Consider the following 19357-nt stretch of genomic DNA (forward strand, 5'->3'; position numbering starts at 1 on the left):
AAAAGAAACATTTCCTCTTCGCGTGTTTTAATCTCCAGTGAAAGTTCAGAACCTCTGCTCGGTGCTCACTTTGTTTTTACTGCGACAAACTATTTTACCGCTTCAGTTTTGTCCCAAATGTAAGAGAAGAAAACACAGTCGTGAGGGGCTCGTGGAGGCGCACAGACACCGAGCAGGGCGGGTTGAGTCTATACGGTTCTCATGTGTTATTTAAGAGCGCAGCGGCGCTCGAGCGCTGATCATTGCTGAAACCAGACAGCGTTTGAAAGACTGTAGATCCGATCCGAGAGAGAGATGGCAGAAACCGCTCCAGCCCCGGCTGCTGCCGCCCCGGCCAAAGCGTCCAAGAAGAAGTCAGCTGCGAAAGCCAAGAAAGCAGGTCCAGGCGTCGGCGAGCTCATCGTCAAAGCTGTGTCCGCATCCAAGGAGAGGAGCGGCGTGTCCCTCGCCGCCCTGAAGAAAGCTATCGCCGCCAGTGGCTACGACGTGGAGAAGAACAACTCCCGCGTCAAGATCGCCATCAAGAGCCTGGTGACCAAAGGCACTCTGGTGCAGGTCAAAGGGACCGGCGCTTCGGGCTCATTCAAGCTCAACAAGCAGAACGCCGAGACCAAGAAGAAGCCGGCCAAGAAAGCGGCTCCTAAAGCGAAGAAGCCCGCGGCCAAGAAACCCGCTGCTGCCAAGAAGCCCAAGAGCGCAGCGGCAAAGAAGTCCGCCGCCAAGAAATCGCCCAAGAAGGTCAAGAAACCCGCCGCCACAGCCGCTAAGAAGGCGACGAAGAGCCCCAAGAAGGCAAAGAAGCCAGCAGCCGCTAAGAAAGCAGCCAAGAGCCCCAAAAAGGCCAAGGCGGCTAAACCTAAGGCGGCAAAGCCTAAAGCCGCCAAGCCTAAAAAGGCAGCGCCCAAAAAGAAATAAAGTCTTTATTGTTTCTTCTCAAAGGCTCTTTTAAGAGCCAACCACTATCTCTGAATAAAGAGCAAAACTCTGATGTTAATGAATTTACCTGCTATTTTAATAGTTAAGGAAGTAAATAATTGTAAAAGTTTAAAATGTGTTAACATGCATGTTCCTGGTGCAGTATTTAAACCACAAAAAGCAGAGGGACATTTTACAGTGATTAACGTGAGAAAACACTTAACATGGCTTCGTGTACTTAATAGTTTTAAAAAATTTAAATTCTGTATATTCACCTGCAAGTGGACGAGCCCTGAGATAAATAATGGTGGGTTTTGTTTACCTTTCCAGGTGGATGTGAAAAAAAAGCTTGTTTCACAGAAAAGGCTTAAACTAGTTAGATTAAAATTGATGTTTGAACTTTTCTAATTGAAAGTAACTTGTACTGACATATCTTATAATATGTCAGCGCCATGCATACCAGTAATGTTTTTTTTTTTTTTTTTTTTCTCTCTCTCTCTCTCTAGTGAACGTTTATAAAAACTTCTTATTTGAACTAAGGCCGAAACCAGCTTTAGTCTAAACTCTTGTCTGTGAAACCGGGCCTTAATCTTGGCAAAGTAAATTATTTTTAAAGCTTGTTAAAATGTTGTTTCGCCGCTTTAGTTCAACTGACAATGTTTTACACATGCCGACTGTATACTTAGAAATGCCGTAAACTAAAATAGAGGTTATGAATATTTATTTATCTTAATAACCTTAAATTATTAACCTTACTTTATTGAGGTTTACTGGTGTTTCCCAGCTCTACCTAGCTTCTACCCAAAACCGATCACCAGAAGAGGGTGGGGTTTGGAGATATGTGTGTTGGAGGGAAGTTCAGTGATTGGCTTGAAATCTTAACAGACTGTCAACCAATGAGCGACAAGAACGTTCGCTTAAAGGCAGTACCGCGAAACTCAGTTCTTCATTCTTTCAGCGTCGTTTGAAGAAACTATTGTAACTACAAGTGAAAATGAGTGGAAGAGGCAAAACCGGAGGCAAAGCAAGAGCGAAGGCTAAGACTCGCTCATCCAGGGCAGGACTGCAGTTCCCCGTCGGCCGTGTTCACAGGCTTCTCCGTAAAGGCAACTACGCCGAGCGCGTTGGTGCTGGTGCTCCTGTTTATCTGGCGGCTGTGCTCGAGTATCTTACCGCTGAGATCCTGGAGTTGGCTGGAAATGCCGCTCGGGACAACAAGAAGACCCGTATCATCCCCCGTCATCTGCAGCTGGCGGTGCGCAACGACGAAGAGTTGAACAAACTTCTGGGCGGAGTGACCATCGCTCAGGGCGGTGTGCTGCCCAACATCCAGGCTGTGCTGCTGCCCAAGAAGACCGAGAAACCCGCCAAATCCAAATAAGCGGATTTAGTCGGTCTCACTGAAACCCAAAGGCTCTTTTAAGAGCCACTCATTTTATCTGATAGAGAGCTGTTTTCTTTAACAGTTTAATAAAGCCATAAACTCTTGACTTAAAACATGATGAGATATATATATATATATATATCAAGAAATGACTCATCAAAACAATTATTTGTATGATTGTCGCGCTTACAAATACAGTAGTAAGAACAAAGTGTTATTAACGCATGCAAATCACGAAACTTTATATTGTTATGGGGCTCCTGTTTTTTTTTTTTTTTTTTTTGTCTAGTGCTTTTATACGGATGGTATTATTTTGTTCGAATCTGAGATCATCATAATCTTTAGAAATGAGATGAATATTTCATAAATAAATACAGCAATATAAATATAACGCCACCGGGTATGTTACACTGATGAGCAAAACTGAACAAAGCACATTGAGCGGGAAACCCTCTGCTTGTTTGAAAAGATGGAGCGCAGTCATTGGCTAGAAGTCATAAGCATACGTCACAGATCAGCCAATCACAAGCCTCGGCGCCCTCCCGACACTGTGAGCTCATGGCTGCGAAATGCTTTAAAAGCAGGCGTGTAACACAGAACAAACATTTCCAGCGTAAGCAGGACAGAAAGAGAAGTCGACTACTGCAATGGCAAGAACCAAGCAGACCGCTCGTAAATCCACCGGTGGCAAAGCCCCGAGGAAGCAGCTCGCTACCAAAGCCGCCCGTAAGAGCGCTCCGGCCACCGGCGGCGTCAAGAAGCCCCATCGTTACAGGCCCGGGACCGTGGCTCTCCGAGAGATCCGCCGTTATCAGAAGTCCACCGAGCTGCTGATCCGCAAACTGCCCTTCCAGCGGCTGGTCCGAGAAATCGCTCAGGACTTCAAGACGGATCTGCGCTTCCAGAGCTCCGCTGTCATGGCCCTGCAGGAGGCCAGCGAGGCTTATTTGGTCGGTCTGTTTGAGGACACCAATCTGTGTGCCATCCACGCCAAGAGGGTCACCATCATGCCCAAAGACATCCAGCTGGCCCGCCGTATCCGCGGAGAGCGCGCCTAAACCCGCATCAGCCACATCAAACCCCAAAGGCTCTTTTAAGAGCCACCAAAATTACACTGAACGAGGAAATTTAGTTTTACAATTGAGTCCAAAGTTGTGTTAACATTGTGGATCTTTCTCTACATCGTAAATTGCCAGTACTATTGAGTACTAATAACAGTAAAAATTATAATTCTTTAACGTTTCTTTAACTAGTGAACTTCTACCCAGGTGTTTGCCACTTCCTTTTATCTTCAAATAGTTTGCAAAAACAAACATGCAGTTGGGTACTTTCCAACTCTTGAATAAGCTCTTCCACAGTTTTTTTTTTTTTTTTTAAATCAAATCTTCTAGCTAGTGCCTAATAGCGACATTGTCTGTTCTGAAATTGTTTTTTTTTTTTATATATATATATGTATGCTTATTTCTATCATTATTCTATTTTACTATTTTGAAGGTGCACAAGTGAGGCCTTTAATCAGAGTCCTGAAATCATTTATATTCTGCAAACATATCTTGGCTAATAAATATACTATACTGTCAATCTAGACCAGCACACTTCATTGTCATTCAGTACCTCTGTAGATTATATTACGATCTTTTAATAATGAATCTTAAGTTGATTTTTAATATTAAACAAAAGACAGGTCTCCTTCCGTGTTAGAGTTAAATCAGTGTTTTGTGCTCGAACTATATTGAGGGGAGAGGCGTGTTTTGCCTTGTGACGCGGTGCTGGTTTCTCTCAGGTCCTGTAAGCAAATGTATAAAGCCTCCTACTAGTGTTTGCTTTTCATTCTTTATTATAGTTTGATAGAGTTGTGTTAAACATGTCTGGAAGAGGCAAAGGCGGCAAAGGACTCGGAAAAGGAGGCGCCAAGCGTCACCGTAAAGTTCTGCGCGATAACATCCAGGGAATCACCAAACCCGCCATCCGTCGTCTCGCTCGCCGTGGCGGTGTCAAGCGCATCTCCGGTCTGATCTACGAGGAGACCCGCGGAGTGTTGAAGGTGTTTCTGGAGAACGTCATCCGCGATGCCGTCACCTACACCGAGCACGCCAAGAGAAAGACCGTGACCGCCATGGATGTTGTGTACGCGCTGAAGCGACAGGGACGCACTCTGTACGGCTTCGGAGGATAAATTTCGTCGTTGTACTGAATGGACCTAACGGCTCTTTTAAGAGCCACCCACTCTGTCACATAAAGAGTCAAATGTAAATCAATAAAACTTCCTGGGTCGACAATATCACTTTAAAAAAAAGTTTATAAACACCGTTTCACGGTTATGTATCGTACCAGTCCGAGGAAAAAATGGTTTTAAAGGGTGTTTGACCGTTAATGGTCTCTTCTCCAACAGTGGCCCAAGTGGAAAAAAGGTACTTCTATAATGTACTTGAAGTGCTCTATTTTCGTGAATTAATTTTGTATTTAATATATAAAAAAAAAAAAATCTTAACATCTAAGTGTACTCAACTGTGCTATTTTGAGACACCATGAACTAAAATGTGCTTTTAACATACTATCTCTGGATTTATATAAATATATATATATATCTTTACCACTTATAGTAGACTTGAACTCAGTTTACTTCAAGTGGTAACTAAATACATTTTTTTTTTAAATACAGAGATAATGACAAAAGAGAATTGATAAAGGAGAATATTTATAGAAAATAGAGCACTTTAAGTACATTATATAAGTACTTTTTTCACCGGTGATTCCTCAATGTGTTCACAATATTTGTCTAGAACCGCTTATTTTCTCAAACTAATAATAAAAAGAGCGGGAAAGGAAAGAGTCAGGGTGTAGTTCAAACATTGAGCGGTTGGCGGCGGCGCATGTGATTGGCCCTCATTCCGCTCGTGATGCTATGAGTTGTCCAATGAAATACGAGTTTATGGGTTTGGCCTATTAAAAGAGGCAATCTGTATCTTTGAAAATTAGCATAAGGCGGTGCATAAATATCTCTGTGTCGCTTCTGATCTCACATTGCTTTGAGAAGTTTGCGTTCAAAAAGCATCATGCCTGAACCAGCAAAGTCCGCGCCTAAGAAGGGCTCCAAGAAGGCCGTCACGAAGACCGCCGGTAAGGGAGGAAAGAAGCGCAGAAAGTCCAGGAAGGAGAGTTACGCTATCTACGTCTACAAAGTCCTGAAACAGGTTCATCCTGACACCGGCATCTCTTCCAAGGCGATGGGCATCATGAACTCTTTCGTCAACGACATCTTCGAGCGCATCGCCGGTGAGTCGTCTCGTCTCGCTCACTACAACAAGCGCTCCACCATCACTTCTAGAGAGATCCAGACCGCCGTGCGTCTGCTGCTGCCCGGAGAGCTGGCCAAACACGCCGTGTCCGAGGGCACTAAGGCCGTCACCAAGTACACCAGCTCCAAGTAGAGATTCAACCGAGACTCTCAACAACCCAAAGGCTCTTTTAAGAGCCACCCATATTTTCAGCTAAAGAGCTTCTGTTGTGAATTAAGTATGTTCTCGAACGAATGAATTGGATGTCGTTGAAATCTCTTCTTTATAATAGTAATTTGATCCGTGTCTCATCTAAAGCCACTTCAAGTTATTCAACGACCTGTTTTCTAAAAATCAATAGCAGCGTTATTGGGGTTATTGAATGAAGAATTTTAATTGTCAGAGTTTGCAATATGTAGATTAACAAATAGAAAATGGAAGTTTGAGTGCATCGATGCAAAACGTGACCCATGTGATCTTAAGCATAGTATGCAATTCTAAAACCTTAATAGTCTGAATTAATAAATAGAATAGGAATAACAATCCCTATTATTATAGAGAAATCAAACAATGTCAAAATTGGAGACTGGTTTGTAGGATTAAAATGGTTTATTTGTCCTTTTCAACGAGAATTGAGTCATAACCCTCTGCAAATTCTTCAGAGCAATAAACCACCTTATCATTTGTTAACAATGGTCCCTGAGAGGCCCTTCTTGCCCAAGCTGGTCTTTTGGGGATGGGTACACAGATCCCAGAGTGAATTTTGAAGATTATTTGTTAAATATAACATAATTGTGTCTGATTTGTCTCAGTCATTACAACAATATTTATTTATTTGATGGGGGGAAACAAGAGTCCAGTCAAGTATGTTTCAAAGCTCAGGGTACCGCATGTGAGTATGGATGTCAATTTGGGATGGGTGTTATTTGCACATAATATTAATAATAATAATAATAATAATATTAATAATAATTTTCCTAGTTTGTTCCAGTAGGTGGAGCTGCGTAGACTGTCGGCACTCCAAACATCTCCGATCTACCAATCACAATGAAAGTATGACCCATAACTTAAACTGATTGAGCTTCAGGCATCCCAAAAGACAGGCATGTCTAACCAGCTAGATAGGAGGAGGGGGAGCCCCTTTTTTATATTTTATATGCAGATTTATGTTCATGGTAGCATCATCAACTTGCACCTATTATAATCTTAATAACATCAAGTGATAATATTCAAACTTAATTTGAAGATCTTTCAGAGCTGAAGAACAGGATTTTTTTGAAGTTTGATGTCCATCACAATGGACATTAGGTCTTAATAAAATTAAATATATAGCTATATTTTTTATTTGATTTTATGTCTTCTACGTTGTGATCATAAACTGTCATTCAGATTTACATTAGTTTTAGTGAAAAACAGAAACAGCTAATGTGAAATGAGTGCATACACAGCAACGCGCACACACACACACTTGTATATATGATTGTATATACCACTTTTTTTTACAATTTTTTTTATGCGAAACGATACCGATACTGCTTATAATTTTAAATGTGTATGTGATTTTTCAAAAATAATGTTAATTTTAATATATATATATATATATATATATATATATATATATATATATATATATATATATATATATATTATGCTTAAAGGCAAATTACATACACATACTGGCTATTAATAAATCACTTATTAGAAAAGCAAATTTAAAGGTGGGGTATCCATTTTTTCAACTACACTGTTTGGAATTTAGTCAGGTTGATACAAACAAACAAACTTTTAACCAATCAGCATTAGGGACATATGACGGTCGAGGAGAGAGAACAAGCAAGAAGGAGATTTGTAAAAAAAAAAAAAAAAAAAAAAAAAAAAAAAATAATGAGAGATGGTACGCAATACAAAACAGCTTAAAATAATATCACTGGAATGAAGGTTTATGACTGGGCAAGCGCTTTAGGACCCGCATTTATATTAGAAAAGCTTTCAAGCGCTGGAGAGAACTAAGTGGGAAGGCCTGAAAACAGATATGAAGGCTGCTTTTATCCCACTCATTTGAGTAACACTGGGTTTTGATTGTCTGGAGCTGCTGAACTGGTGGCGATTAACAATGAACACTTGTTTGTATTTACTTTTGTGTTCTGTACATTAATTTTTTTGTGATTCCTTGTCAGTCGTTCATCATCTGAGCTTTATTTTTTTTTCATGAAGCATTTTGTTGCACGTCAGCTGTGATAAACAGACATCCACCTTTGCATTGCGTGTATAATGGTGAAAGTTTTGCAGGTAAAGCACTGCACACTGATGACCGGTAGAGAATGCAGTGTTTAGCATCATTGGTAGTGCATTTGCCTTGCATGCCAGCAGCGATCGGGCCGGGGTTTGAGACCGACTTAGTGCAGGGTGGTTAGGATTAAAGTGTGAAATTTGGAGGCGGGCCAATGGAGAGATGGGTGTGTTTGTTTGGGTTGGTTTCAAATATCAACAATGTTCAATGAAACAGTGTTTTTCTTATTCTTCAACATTCTATTGTACAATATCCACATTTTACAAAAAAAATATTGATTGAATAAAATAACAAATCTTAAAAAACTAAAATAAAATACCAACAACATAAACTGTGCATACTTTTACTTATTTCTAAATTTTAAACAGACCATTTTTTTCTTCATCTTCAACTTTCTACATTTCTGTAGTGTTTAGCAATGCTCAGAAAGATACTGTGAGGTCACTGGAATTGTTGATAGATTTCCTAATCTTCAAGCTGTAGATTAGAGTTTAAGAAAAGCTGAGGGCTATTTATATATTTATATATTTATACTTTTGGTTTCAGCCGATTTCACCTCTGACTAATTGTCTCTCTTGCCTTAGAAAACAGCGTCCCTGCTGGAACAGAGGTTGCAACAATTCCAAGTTTTTTGTTTGTTTTTTTGTTTTTGCCAGTTTGCTGAGCAGTAAAAATGTGTTCTCATTTTTTTTTTTTTTTCCAACCATAGCAACGGGTCCTCACTTCTTGGGATCACCTTTTCTGAATGTATGCGTCTGTACTGGCTGTGCAGTTCCCTGAAAAGCCAATATACAGTCCTCAGCATAAATGATTGCACCCCCTTTGAAAAGTAACATTTTAAATTAAAACTGCAAGCAGCGATGAAAGGGCTCTCGCACCCGGGCTCACCGCCACCCGGTGGCCTTAGGAAAACAGCGAACAGTGGGCATCATGCATGTAAGCGAGTGAATACAGGAGAATTATGCCAAATTAATTTCGAAATGCCACACTTCCTGCTGTCAACAGATGGCGCTTTGACCGTAACTGAATATTGCTATGTTGATGTCTTCAGGCCAGGACTTTTATTGAACGTGAAGTTTGGAGCAGATTGGACATTTTATGCCTGAGTTACAACAACTTCCTGTTTCTTTAGTGGCGTTAATTGCATAAATTAGCCAAATGTTGCATGATTTAACGTGTTTCTAGCATGTTTGGTACTTCGTGGCATAATGAAATGTGAATCTGGTAGTGAATTACAGTGTAAAGCATGCCATTTCCTGTTGCCAGCAGGTGGCGCTATGACTAACTGAATATTGTCATATAGATGTCTTTAGGCCAGGACTCTTATCACACATGTGAAGTTTGGAGCAGATCAGACATAGTATGCCTCAGCTACAACAGCTTCATCGTTCATGGTGAAACATCGAACTTTGCCAGGCCACCACAAACACACCATTCAGCGAAAACTCTAGATCTTCACAATTTAACATCTCAAAGGCCTTTAGATTAGACTGACCAAATATGATGTTGATCTGATTAAAGCTCTAGGAGGAGTTTGTTAAAGTACAACATGTGGAAATGGCAAAAACTGCCAAAATTTTGTAGAGAAAATTCAAAATATCTCACTTCCTGTTGGGTTTACAAACTTTGCACCCTGGGCTTTTTTGTAGGTATTGGGCAGTTACATCTGTCTACCGAATTTCATAACTGTACGTGAAACGTAGCACGAAGGGGGCTTAATTGAAATGTTGTAGGTGGCGCTATCGAGCCTTTTTGCCACCCCTAATTCTGAAACCAATATCAGATGTACATTTTCAGTGTGTAAAATTTTTCATGAGTTTTTGAGAACGTTTAGGCCCTCAAAAATACGATTCATTTTGGAGAAGAAGAAGAATTGGTTGAGCAATTCCAATAGGGTCCTCACACCATCGGTGCTCGGGCCCTAACAATTCCTCAATGAAAAATGTTGACAAGACTAAATTTAATATAACATCTGTTTAACTTATAACATGAACGTAAGGTTAATAATATAACTTTGAGAACACAATTTTCAGTTTTACTCAAATTAGCATGATGCAAAGATGAGTACACCCCACTGAATGTCTCTGGAGCAAAGCTAAATTTTAGACTACAAATGTCTAATTTAACAAGAATTCAACCACAGGTGAGTCTAATTATTCATTACACAGGTGTCCTGCAGACAGTTAACCTATAAAAGGGTGTTAAAACCCCTTCCCATTTCATGCTGTCAGCAATGGCACCACATGGAAGAGAAATGTCACAATAATTTATTTACACCAGAAAGGTGAACGCTACAAGAAGATCAGAAAAGCTTTTCTTATCAGTCAGAATACTGTAGCAAAAGTGGTACAAAAATTTAAAAAAGATGGAACTGCAACCATCTTACAGAGACGTCCAAGTCGTCCACGGAAGTTAACACCTCAACAGGAGAGTCTTCTGATGAGAAGGGTTGAAGAAAATCAGCATGCAGGTTCTCTGCAGTTATATAAAGAAGTAGAAAGCCAAACTGGGGTGACTATTTCTCATGACACAATATGGCATACACTGCAGAGGAATGGCATGCATGGGTGCCGTCCACGAAAGAAGCCTTTCCTAAAGCCCAGGCACAAAAAAAAGCCTGCCTAGAGTTTGCCAGGGCCCATGCTGAAAAAAGATGAAGACTACTGGGACTCTATACTCTGGAGTGATGAGACCAAGATAAATATTTTTGGAACTGATGGCTTCAACACTATACGGTGTCGCAAAGGTGAGGAATACAAAGAAAAATGCATGGCTGATACAGGACCATTTGTCATCATTCAAGCACAAGGTGTTTCTCCCAAGAAGATATAGTGCTGTAATAACTGTCTTTGCTCAGTCAGTCTCTTCAGCATGTAGAACACCAAATTCCACTGAGTCTCTACTGCTTGAATGAGTGTGTGCTCTGGCAGTTGCAACTAAGTTCTTCTTCTTCTTGTTTTTTAACAGTGGCTGGCAACCAGCGTAATAGGTGCATTACTGCTACCTTCTGCTCCGGAGTGTGGAACAGACAGATTTATATTCTATTTATCTGTCCCGTCTACCTAATAAAATAATAATAATAAAAAAAAAAAACCTTTACTATTAATTTCACCTGACCATTTTATTAACTAAAAAACTAAAACATTTTGAATTACATTTTTTCTTTTATCATATTGTTCCTTTCTTGCTCATAACCCACCTGGATGTTTCCCTATAATTTTAAGTGTGCTATTAAAATTTGACTGACCTAACATTATTCTCTTATAATAACCTCTTATTTCCTTGATTTACCAATACATTTTATCTTTTGATTTACTTTATTAATTAAGCTGTAAAGAAATTTACCCTTTTCCCCATTATTCCACTTTACTTGCCATTTTTCAATCACTTTACTCCAAATTAAAATGAATAAAATTCATGATTCGGATTGCTTGTCAAAACGCCAAACTGCTGAAATCACGTGACTTTGGTGCTCCGAACTGCTAATTCGACACAAAAGATTCATAACACTCCGAAGCTTGATGAAGCAATGTTTTGAAATGGCCATCACTATATATGTCGTTATTTAGTTTTTTTGGCCCACCAAAAATATTCTTGTCGCTTTATAATATTAATATTGAACCACTTGTCATGTCATGTCATGTCTTGTTTTGGTATTTCATGTTCACGGTTTATGGTTTGTTTTCCTTGTTTGCCATGTGTTTTATCATGTTAACATTTTTTTGGAGTGTATTTCAGTTGTAACTTGTCAACGGAGAACAGCTATAATGTGAAGACAGAGAAAAAGGTCCGACAGGATATGTGAGGTCCAGCAAACATGCCAGTGTGGGTTTTCTGTGGGACAGTCTGGGCAAGGGCAAACCCTTTGGGGCCCCATGTGAGTTAGCCCACACAGGGCCCATAGCAGTTTTGCCCGTTCGGGCCCCCATGGAGTTTGCCCACAGAAAACCCACACTGGCCCCCCAGTGAGTTACCTCGTACAGGGACCACATAAGATTTTCACTGTGGGGCCAACATGAGAGTTCACTGTGGGCAACCCACCATGTTAACAGCACAGCACAGTAAAGTTAAATCATTGTTTTAAGATTAAAAGCTCAAGGCTCAGGGTAAATCAAACTATTTTTTAAAGATTCAGTAAAATGTCATAAATATCATAAATTATATACAACAGCCTACATCATAAACTGTAATAAAAAAATGCTGTAAAAAATTGCCAAATTTCGACAGTAACATGCTGTTTTCCATTAAAACAGTAATATACTGTAGAAAACAATGCATTCTGGATAACATTTGACAGCAATACACCATGAATTAACAGTGCTCAAAGTCACTCTATTTCCTAAATTAGTTCACTATGTAGTCCACTTGACAGAGTGAATGAAAACATATGTGTGAATTAATTAGACTCGTTCATTAGACTAAAAGGATTAAGTAAATTAATCCAATGCCATGGTACAATGAGCACACTCGGGCCCTAAAGGTAGCAGCCAGAAAAAAATGGAGCGCAGCTGGAAGAAAACAAAAGTAGAAGTTTTTCACATTTCGTGGAGAGAGAGAATGATTGAGTACAGAAATGCTTTAAATACTGCTACATTTGCCTATTTTTCAAAACTTTTCGAGGAAAATAAGCACAGCCCTAGGCATTTATTTGATATAATGGCTAAATTAACAAGAAACAAAGCTTCAACTTCTGATGTTTCCAAAGAGCACAGCAGTAATGACTTTATGAACTTCTTTACTTACAAGATTGATAATATTAGAGAAAAAAATATAACCATGCAGCCATCTACTACAGTATTGTGTCAGACAGTGCATTGTAGCAATGTGCAATGAAAAATGTACAATGAAAAATTCAATTCATTTACTGCTTTAGGAGAGGAAGAATTGTCTAAACCTATTAAATCATCAAAATCAACAACATGTTAGGGTCTAACATACATGTTGTTGATTTTGATGATTTAATAGGTTTAGACAATTCTTCCGACTAAGCTATTGAAAGAGATGATTTCAGAGGTCATAGATCCTCTTCTTAATATCGTCAATTCTTCTTAATCACTAGGATACGTACCAAAAACTTTTAAGCTGGCTATTATTAAACCTCTTATTAAAAAAAACACAACTTGATCCTAGAGAATTAGTCAATTACAGGCCAATCTTAAATCTCACTTTTCTGTCAAAAATACTAGAAAAGGCAGTTTCATCACAACTATGTTCCTTTTTAGAAAGAAATAGTATCTGTGAAGATTTCCAGTCAGGATTTAGACCATACCATAGTACTGAGACTGCTCTCATTAGAGTTACTAATGATTTGCTATTATCATCAGATCGTGGTTGTATCTCTCTATTAGTGTTACTGGATCTTAGTGCTGCATTTGACACTATCAATCACAAAATTCTTTCAAATAGACTCGAAAATTATGTTGGCATTAGTGGAATTGCATTGACATGGTTTAAATCATACTTTTCTGACTGTTATCAGTTTGTAGTAGTAAACGAAGAGAAGTCATATCAATCACAAGTTAAATATGGAGTACCGCAAGGTTTTCTCCATTTTAACACAGAAGTCTATTTGCCACCTGTTTGCCACCTGATGTCACCTGTTGGACTTTGGGTTCCTTGCTGCTGTCGCCTTTGGCTTGCTTAGTTGGGGACACTTGACATTTGACTTGACATTTGATATTCAGCAGTGCTTTGATCTGCCTGTATTGACAATATTCTTTAAGAGCTGCTGTGCAGCCAAAATTATGTACCAGTTATCAATGTAAAGCTGCTTTGACACAATCTGCATTGTAAAAAGCGCTATATAAATAAAGGTGACTTGACTTGACATGAATTCAGACACTGATGAACACCTGCTGTTAACAAGCAGCAGTCAATGAATAAAAAAGAAGCAAGAGCAGAAAAAGATAGAATCACCTGATATAAAAGAAGAAATCAAATCTCTCAAGATCTAATTGTACAACTCCACAAACAGCATTACCAGCTTCACTTATTACAAACCAGACTGGTTTTATTTCTGTCATACACATACACATTTAAACGCACCTACCTATAGACTAAACAAGTAAATGAACAGCAAGAACACATTAAAAGTCTTCTGTTTTTGGTTAAAAGGGTGTCATTTAAGTGGATAAGTTAATAATTTATGATTTTTACAATGGAAGTGATTCTATCAAAAACATACTTTTGCTCAATAATAACTTTTTCCTAGAGCTGCTGTAAAGCCAAAACAATCTCTATCCAATAATGTCCTTTTTATAACTGTGAATCTGCTTTGAAACAATCTGTATTTTGAATATCTGTATATGAAGATGACTTGACTTGAAGTCTACAGAAATTCTAGAGGTTGATATGTTGTTTTAGTGTTTCGTTTGACGTTACCATACTGGATATCAGTGTTTGGTTTAGCTGGGCTCTTGACCCTTGATTTGTGAACATTGGTTTTTCTTTGGCTGCAGTAACCGTCTCTTTAAAACACATTTGTTGTGGCAACAAAAGCCAAAATATAATGTAATCAGATGAGGTTAGCTAATTTATTAATGGTCAAAATCATCTAATGGCCAGATTCATTGATCTCATCAGAGTCTAAACTAGATTGTTTTATATTTTTGATTATGGTGTCCCTGTGATTCTCCAGCATGAGATCCATCAGTGTTGTGACAACCAGATAATATGAAGGATTTTTAAAACAGTTTGTGCTTACTGAATCATTCAGAGTCACACAGACATCAACAATTGGCGCATGAATCTCAACAATGGTGACAATCAAAAGCTTCATGCTGCAATGCATGCCGGGTGCAAAAATCGTCCATGACTCCCAGCATGCATTGTGACATGAATAAATTATGTTGCTGAACTGCCTGGTTATTTTCTTTAATTCTTACTGTTTGCCTTTATTTTTGCTGTTGTTTTGTGTTGAGTTTTAGTAGTGTGTTTTATGATGTTCAGAGTTGATCTTTTATCTTTTTCGTTGATTGTTACCATTGTTCGGGTCATATGCTGATTTTTGATGTCTCTGTTTATCTAAATGATGCCATAGATCAAACATTTAGTAAATTATGATTTAAAAAATCCTTCTTTATGGTTTGCTTTGCACTGCTTGATCTTAAGAATTTTTTTTTTTTTTTTTTTTTTTTTCTATTTATTAAAAAAAAAAAAATCATTTGATAATGAATTAGACACTGGACATGTTCAGTGAACCATAATATGATGATTATAATCAAAATATAACCAATACCACCTGAGCACAATTTTCTTGGCTTTTTGGCCACAACAAATGTGTCTTAAATACATGTTGATAGGTGTCCTCTCACTCTGTGTGATGTGTTCTCACCATAGACTGTAAAAAAATATGGACGTAGCATCCGTGACGTCACCCATAGAGTTCTGAACAGCAGTTTTGACGCGTAAATGAGGCCGCGGCCATCTTAGCTGCGCGTCACCGCACGTCACTCCCAGATAACTGAAAATGGGCAAAGAGGCGGGGAGGTGGTTTGAGCTGATATGACTGGTTGCTGAAACCACGCCCGTCTAGCTTGACGTGACCATGTTAGCAGGCAAAGGAGCTATCTATCTATCTTAGATAAAATATTAATGAAGATAAGTTTTATCATCAGAACGTTCTAAAGGTTTACTGTCAATCTACAGTGTTTTTTTTAAGATATAGATGCTCCAACACCAGTAATTTGTGTTGGGTGTGCAAATAACAACATGGAAAATCAAATGGGACTTCATACCTTTATAATGAAATAGAGACCGCGAGATGAATCCAATCTGTGGCACTTGGGTAAAATATGAGTGTCCATTGCAAAACAAAAAAAAAAACATGTCACATTTCTTCTGAATGATCTGCTCTCTGTCATCGTTCTTCAAGAAAGGATGCAATCTGAACAACCTTTATGTTGTAAAACTGTAATGATCGTATCTAACAAACAAATGAGCCTGTGTCCAAAGTATACTTTTTTCAAAATAGTGCAGCATTTTTAGTGATAATATCCAAGCAGTGCTGTCGGATTTTGATATCCTCCCGCCATTGTCATTGTAGTAAATCTCACAACCAAAACTTTCAGCCAATGCCACGATCCAACAACGTGTGTTCTGTTTCTTCCGCATGCGAACACATCTACACAGACACATATCAGTCTTGAATATTATGCAGCAAGCCATATTTTATAATTGTATAAAATAATCGAGAAAAAAACGGCTGAGATGCCAAATTCAGCAGCAGCTGAGGTAAAGTGACGGCTCACAGACAGCAGCGCAATCTACCTGTCACACAAGTGACCACGCCCTTAATTATGCAGAACTTTAAGGCTTAATATAATTTAAACGGATAAGTTATAAAAAAAAATCACCCCCCTCAGAGTTGTCATGAAGGGCAAAAATAACAGTATAGACCAAAACCACAATTTGAACCAACTTGTAAACATGTTTTTTTTCTGCTATAAACTTGGCCAATTTAACATGGGACTCTATGAGATTCTGCTCTCTTTTGGAGCCTGTCCCTAGCGGCCAGTCGATGAATCGCAGTTTAAGTTACTTCCGTATTGGCTTCATGAGAGAAAGGGGGAGGTTGCCGCTTGGTTCGCACGCTTATCAGGGAGAAGTGCCCATGCAAGGAAGTATAATGTTTAGGAAAATTGAATCCTATGTTTTCACTTAAAGCCATCAATGATGCATTTATAGTGGTTAGTAACTGTATTATCACTCACAAAAAGTATTTATAAAAACACAACACGGGTATTAACAGTATATTCACTTAATTTGACAGAAATAAATCTGAATTACAGTCATTGTAACTATACTAACATTATAGTGATGCAGGTTGCCTCTTTATAAATGTAACCATACGACAGCTATATTTATAATATGATTTATAATATTTATAATATTTATAAATCAGTGTAATGGATTATGAGCATGCACACTGAAAAAGCAAATGCATGACTTATAACAATAAAAATAATATAAATGTAACTATAACTGTTCTTATAAGGCAGTATGTGGATAAACATTATTATTATTATTATTATTTTATTTATTTATTTAATTTTGCTCAGTGGAATATAATTCAGGTCTGAAGGGGTTAAAATTTCCACATTTAAATGTTTTTTAAAAATGTAAGGTTATAATAACGTTCCTGCACTAAGGGTGTGATGAGATCTCGCAACATTAAAATGTGACAAGATATATATATATATATTTCACAGTGCTTGCATATTGTCTTTCACTGCATATGATAATTCATACTCAGAAAGTAGAACTGAAATGACATTCATTACAAGATAATTAGTTAAAACATTTCAAATTGCACCTGCAGACTATTTTTTTTTTTCAGTCATGAATTCTGTTGAGGATTTCTTAAAAATACTGTTTTGTTCTTGAGAACCCAATCTCATCTCGTCTGTTCTCGTGAGTGTCTCATCACACCTCTATTCTGCATCGTTCTTTCAAGTATTTTATTAAAGGGATAGTTCACCCAAAAATACAAATACAATATTCTGTACAATTTTTCACACCAGTGTGATTTTGTTTAACCAGGAAGTTTGTTTTGAAATTATTTTATTTTGTACAAAATGGCACACTTGTGTCCCAGGTCAAAAATGGCTGGCTTATTTAAAATTGCTCATAAACCTCTTGATATGCTATATTATTACTGACATTTGTCAACTCAATTTATTTCAGTTTGCATCATAGTAGCTGCTCCAGCACAGTGACAGTAGTGTAAACAATCAATTATCCTTATTGTCATTCAGTTGTAGATGCTTCAATCATCATCTGACAGGTCATTTGGAAGATACTTTATTAAAACTAGTATTTTTTTTTTTTCAGACAGCTGCAGGGCTTTAGTCCTTAAGCTGACAATAGTAAATCCAAAGACTGAAAGATTTATAAGACTTCATTTTAAAAACACTATCCTGGCAAATAAATTTCACTAAAATGTTTTATTAGCACAGACTATAATGAATAAGTCATCAACTTACCTAGGCCCAATTACTCCTGTCTACAGTAACGAACCTTATATCACATGCTCTGTAAATGCATAAACTTGACTCCCATTAATATGTAGATTTCTCAGAATAACAGTTACCCAGGAGCTCAAAATTTGAAGTCTTTTAACAGCAAAGTAGTACATGATTTGGAAGTTAATATTTGATAACTAAAATCAAGATTTAACATGTGCCTTTAAAATAATTTGTCCAGCACTGGGGAGAAAAAAAAAAGTTGATCTTTTCCCCAAAAATAACTCGAGAATATATGAATAGTTACACTTAAATATCTTCAGTTACCTCAATAACTACGTAATAACTAAACAAGAGTAACACGAATCAAATTAGTATCATAGTGAAAATCCAACGATTTCCAATTCGACCTTTTAATACTTGACATACTTTGTAACAGAAGCTCTTTAGTTGAAAATATGGGTGGCTCTTAAAAGAGCCTTTGGGTCGCTGAGAGTCTCGGTTGAATCTCTACTTGGAGCTGGTGTACTTGGTGACGGCCTTGGTGCCCTCGGACACGGCGTGTTTGGCCAGCTCTCCGGGCAGCAGCAGACGCACGGCGGTCTGGATCTCTCTAGAAGTGATGGTGGAGCGCTTGTTGTAGTGAGCGAGACGAGACGACTCACCGGCGATGCGCTCGAAGATGTCGTTGACGAAAGAGTTCATGATACCCATCGCCTTGGAAGAGATGCCGGTGTCAGGATGAACCTGCTTCAGGACTTTGTAGACGTAGATAGCGTAACTCTCCTTCCTGGACTTTCTGCGCTTCTTTCCTCCTTTACCGGCAGTCTTCGTGACGGCCTTCTTGGAGCCCTTCTTAGGCGCGGACTTTGCTGGTTCAGGCATGATGCTTTTTGAACGAAAACTTCTCAAAGCAATGCGAGATCAGAAGCGACACAGAGATATTTATGCACCGCCTTATGCTAATTTTCAAAGATACAGATTGCCTCTTTTAATAGGCCAAACCCATAAACTCGTATTTCATTGGACAACTCAAAGCATCACGAGCGGAATGAGGGCCAATCACATGCGCCGCCGCCAACCGCTCAATGTTTGAACTACACCCTGACTCTTTCCTTTCCCGCTCTTTTTATTATTAGTTTGAGAAAATAAGCGGTTCTAGACAAATATTGTGAACACATTGAGGAATCACCGGTGAAAAAAGTACTTATATAATGTACTTAAAGTGCTCTATTTTCTATAAATATTCTCCTTTATCAATTCTCTTTTGTCATTATCTCTGTATTTAAAAAAAAATGTATTTAGTTACCACTTGAAGTAAACTGAGTTCAAGTCTACTATAAGTGGTAAAGATTATATATATATATATATATAAATCCAGAGATAGTATGTTAAAAGCACATTTTAGTTCATGGTGTCTCAAAATAGCACAGTTGAGTACACTTAGATGTTAAGATTTTTTTTTTTTTTTATATATTAAATACAAAATTAATTCACGAAAATAGAGCACTTCAAGTACATTATAGAA

The 19357-nt window shown here is 38.2% G+C and overlaps 5 protein-coding genes and 1 pseudogene across 5 annotated transcripts; 5 read left to right on the top strand and 1 right to left on the bottom strand.

Annotated features, from left to right (window-relative positions):
* The first annotated feature begins 263 nt into the window (after positions 1-263).
* LOC137015019 (histone H1-like) lies at positions 264-968 on the top strand. The gene has a single exon (XM_067379661.1). It carries the CDS (start codon positions 295-297, stop codon positions 913-915), a length of 621 nt encoding a protein of 206 aa, XP_067235762.1. The 5' UTR covers positions 264-294; the 3' UTR covers positions 916-968.
* A 941-nt stretch (positions 969-1909) lies between these two features.
* Positions 1910-19357, top strand: part of LOC137015492 (histone H2AX-like) — a 116821-nt pseudogene continuing 99373 nt past the window's right edge.
* On the top strand, positions 2929-3357 carry LOC137015494 (histone H3). The gene has a single exon (XM_067380494.1). It carries the CDS (start codon positions 2947-2949, stop codon positions 3355-3357), a length of 411 nt encoding a protein of 136 aa, XP_067236595.1. The 5' UTR covers positions 2929-2946.
* On the top strand, positions 4164-4538 carry LOC137015337 (histone H4). The gene has a single exon (XM_067380233.1). The coding sequence runs from the start codon at positions 4164-4166 to the stop codon at positions 4473-4475; it is 312 nt and encodes a 103-aa protein (XP_067236334.1). The 3' UTR covers positions 4476-4538.
* Positions 5356-5730, top strand: LOC137015496 (histone H2B-like). The gene has a single exon (XM_067380495.1). It carries the CDS (start codon positions 5356-5358, stop codon positions 5728-5730), a length of 375 nt encoding a protein of 124 aa, XP_067236596.1.
* LOC137015047 (histone H2B-like) lies at positions 18321-18714 on the bottom strand. Its single transcript, XM_067379698.1, has one exon. The coding sequence runs from the start codon at positions 18712-18714 to the stop codon at positions 18340-18342; it is 375 nt and encodes a 124-aa protein (XP_067235799.1). The 3' UTR covers positions 18321-18339.

Source organism: Chanodichthys erythropterus, chromosome 24 (genome assembly GCF_024489055.1).
Source record: "Chanodichthys erythropterus isolate Z2021 chromosome 24, ASM2448905v1, whole genome shotgun sequence".
In the NCBI taxonomy this organism is placed as follows: Eukaryota; Metazoa; Chordata; class Actinopteri; order Cypriniformes; family Xenocyprididae; genus Chanodichthys; species Chanodichthys erythropterus.

What these genes read in the sequence shown, in the direction of transcription:
- LOC137015019 (XM_067379661.1), top strand. Translation starts at nt 295, where the DNA reads ATGGCAGAAACCGCTCCAGCCCCGGCTGCTGCCGCCCCGGCCAAAGCG.
- LOC137015494 (XM_067380494.1), top strand. Translation starts at nt 2,947, where the DNA reads ATGGCAAGAACCAAGCAGACCGCTCGTAAATCCACCGGTGGCAAAGCC.
- LOC137015337 (XM_067380233.1), top strand. Translation starts at nt 4,164, where the DNA reads ATGTCTGGAAGAGGCAAAGGCGGCAAAGGACTCGGAAAAGGAGGCGCC.
- LOC137015496 (XM_067380495.1), top strand. Translation starts at nt 5,356, where the DNA reads ATGCCTGAACCAGCAAAGTCCGCGCCTAAGAAGGGCTCCAAGAAGGCC.
- LOC137015047 (XM_067379698.1), bottom strand. Translation starts at nt 18,714, where the DNA reads ATGCCTGAACCAGCAAAGTCCGCGCCTAAGAAGGGCTCCAAGAAGGCC.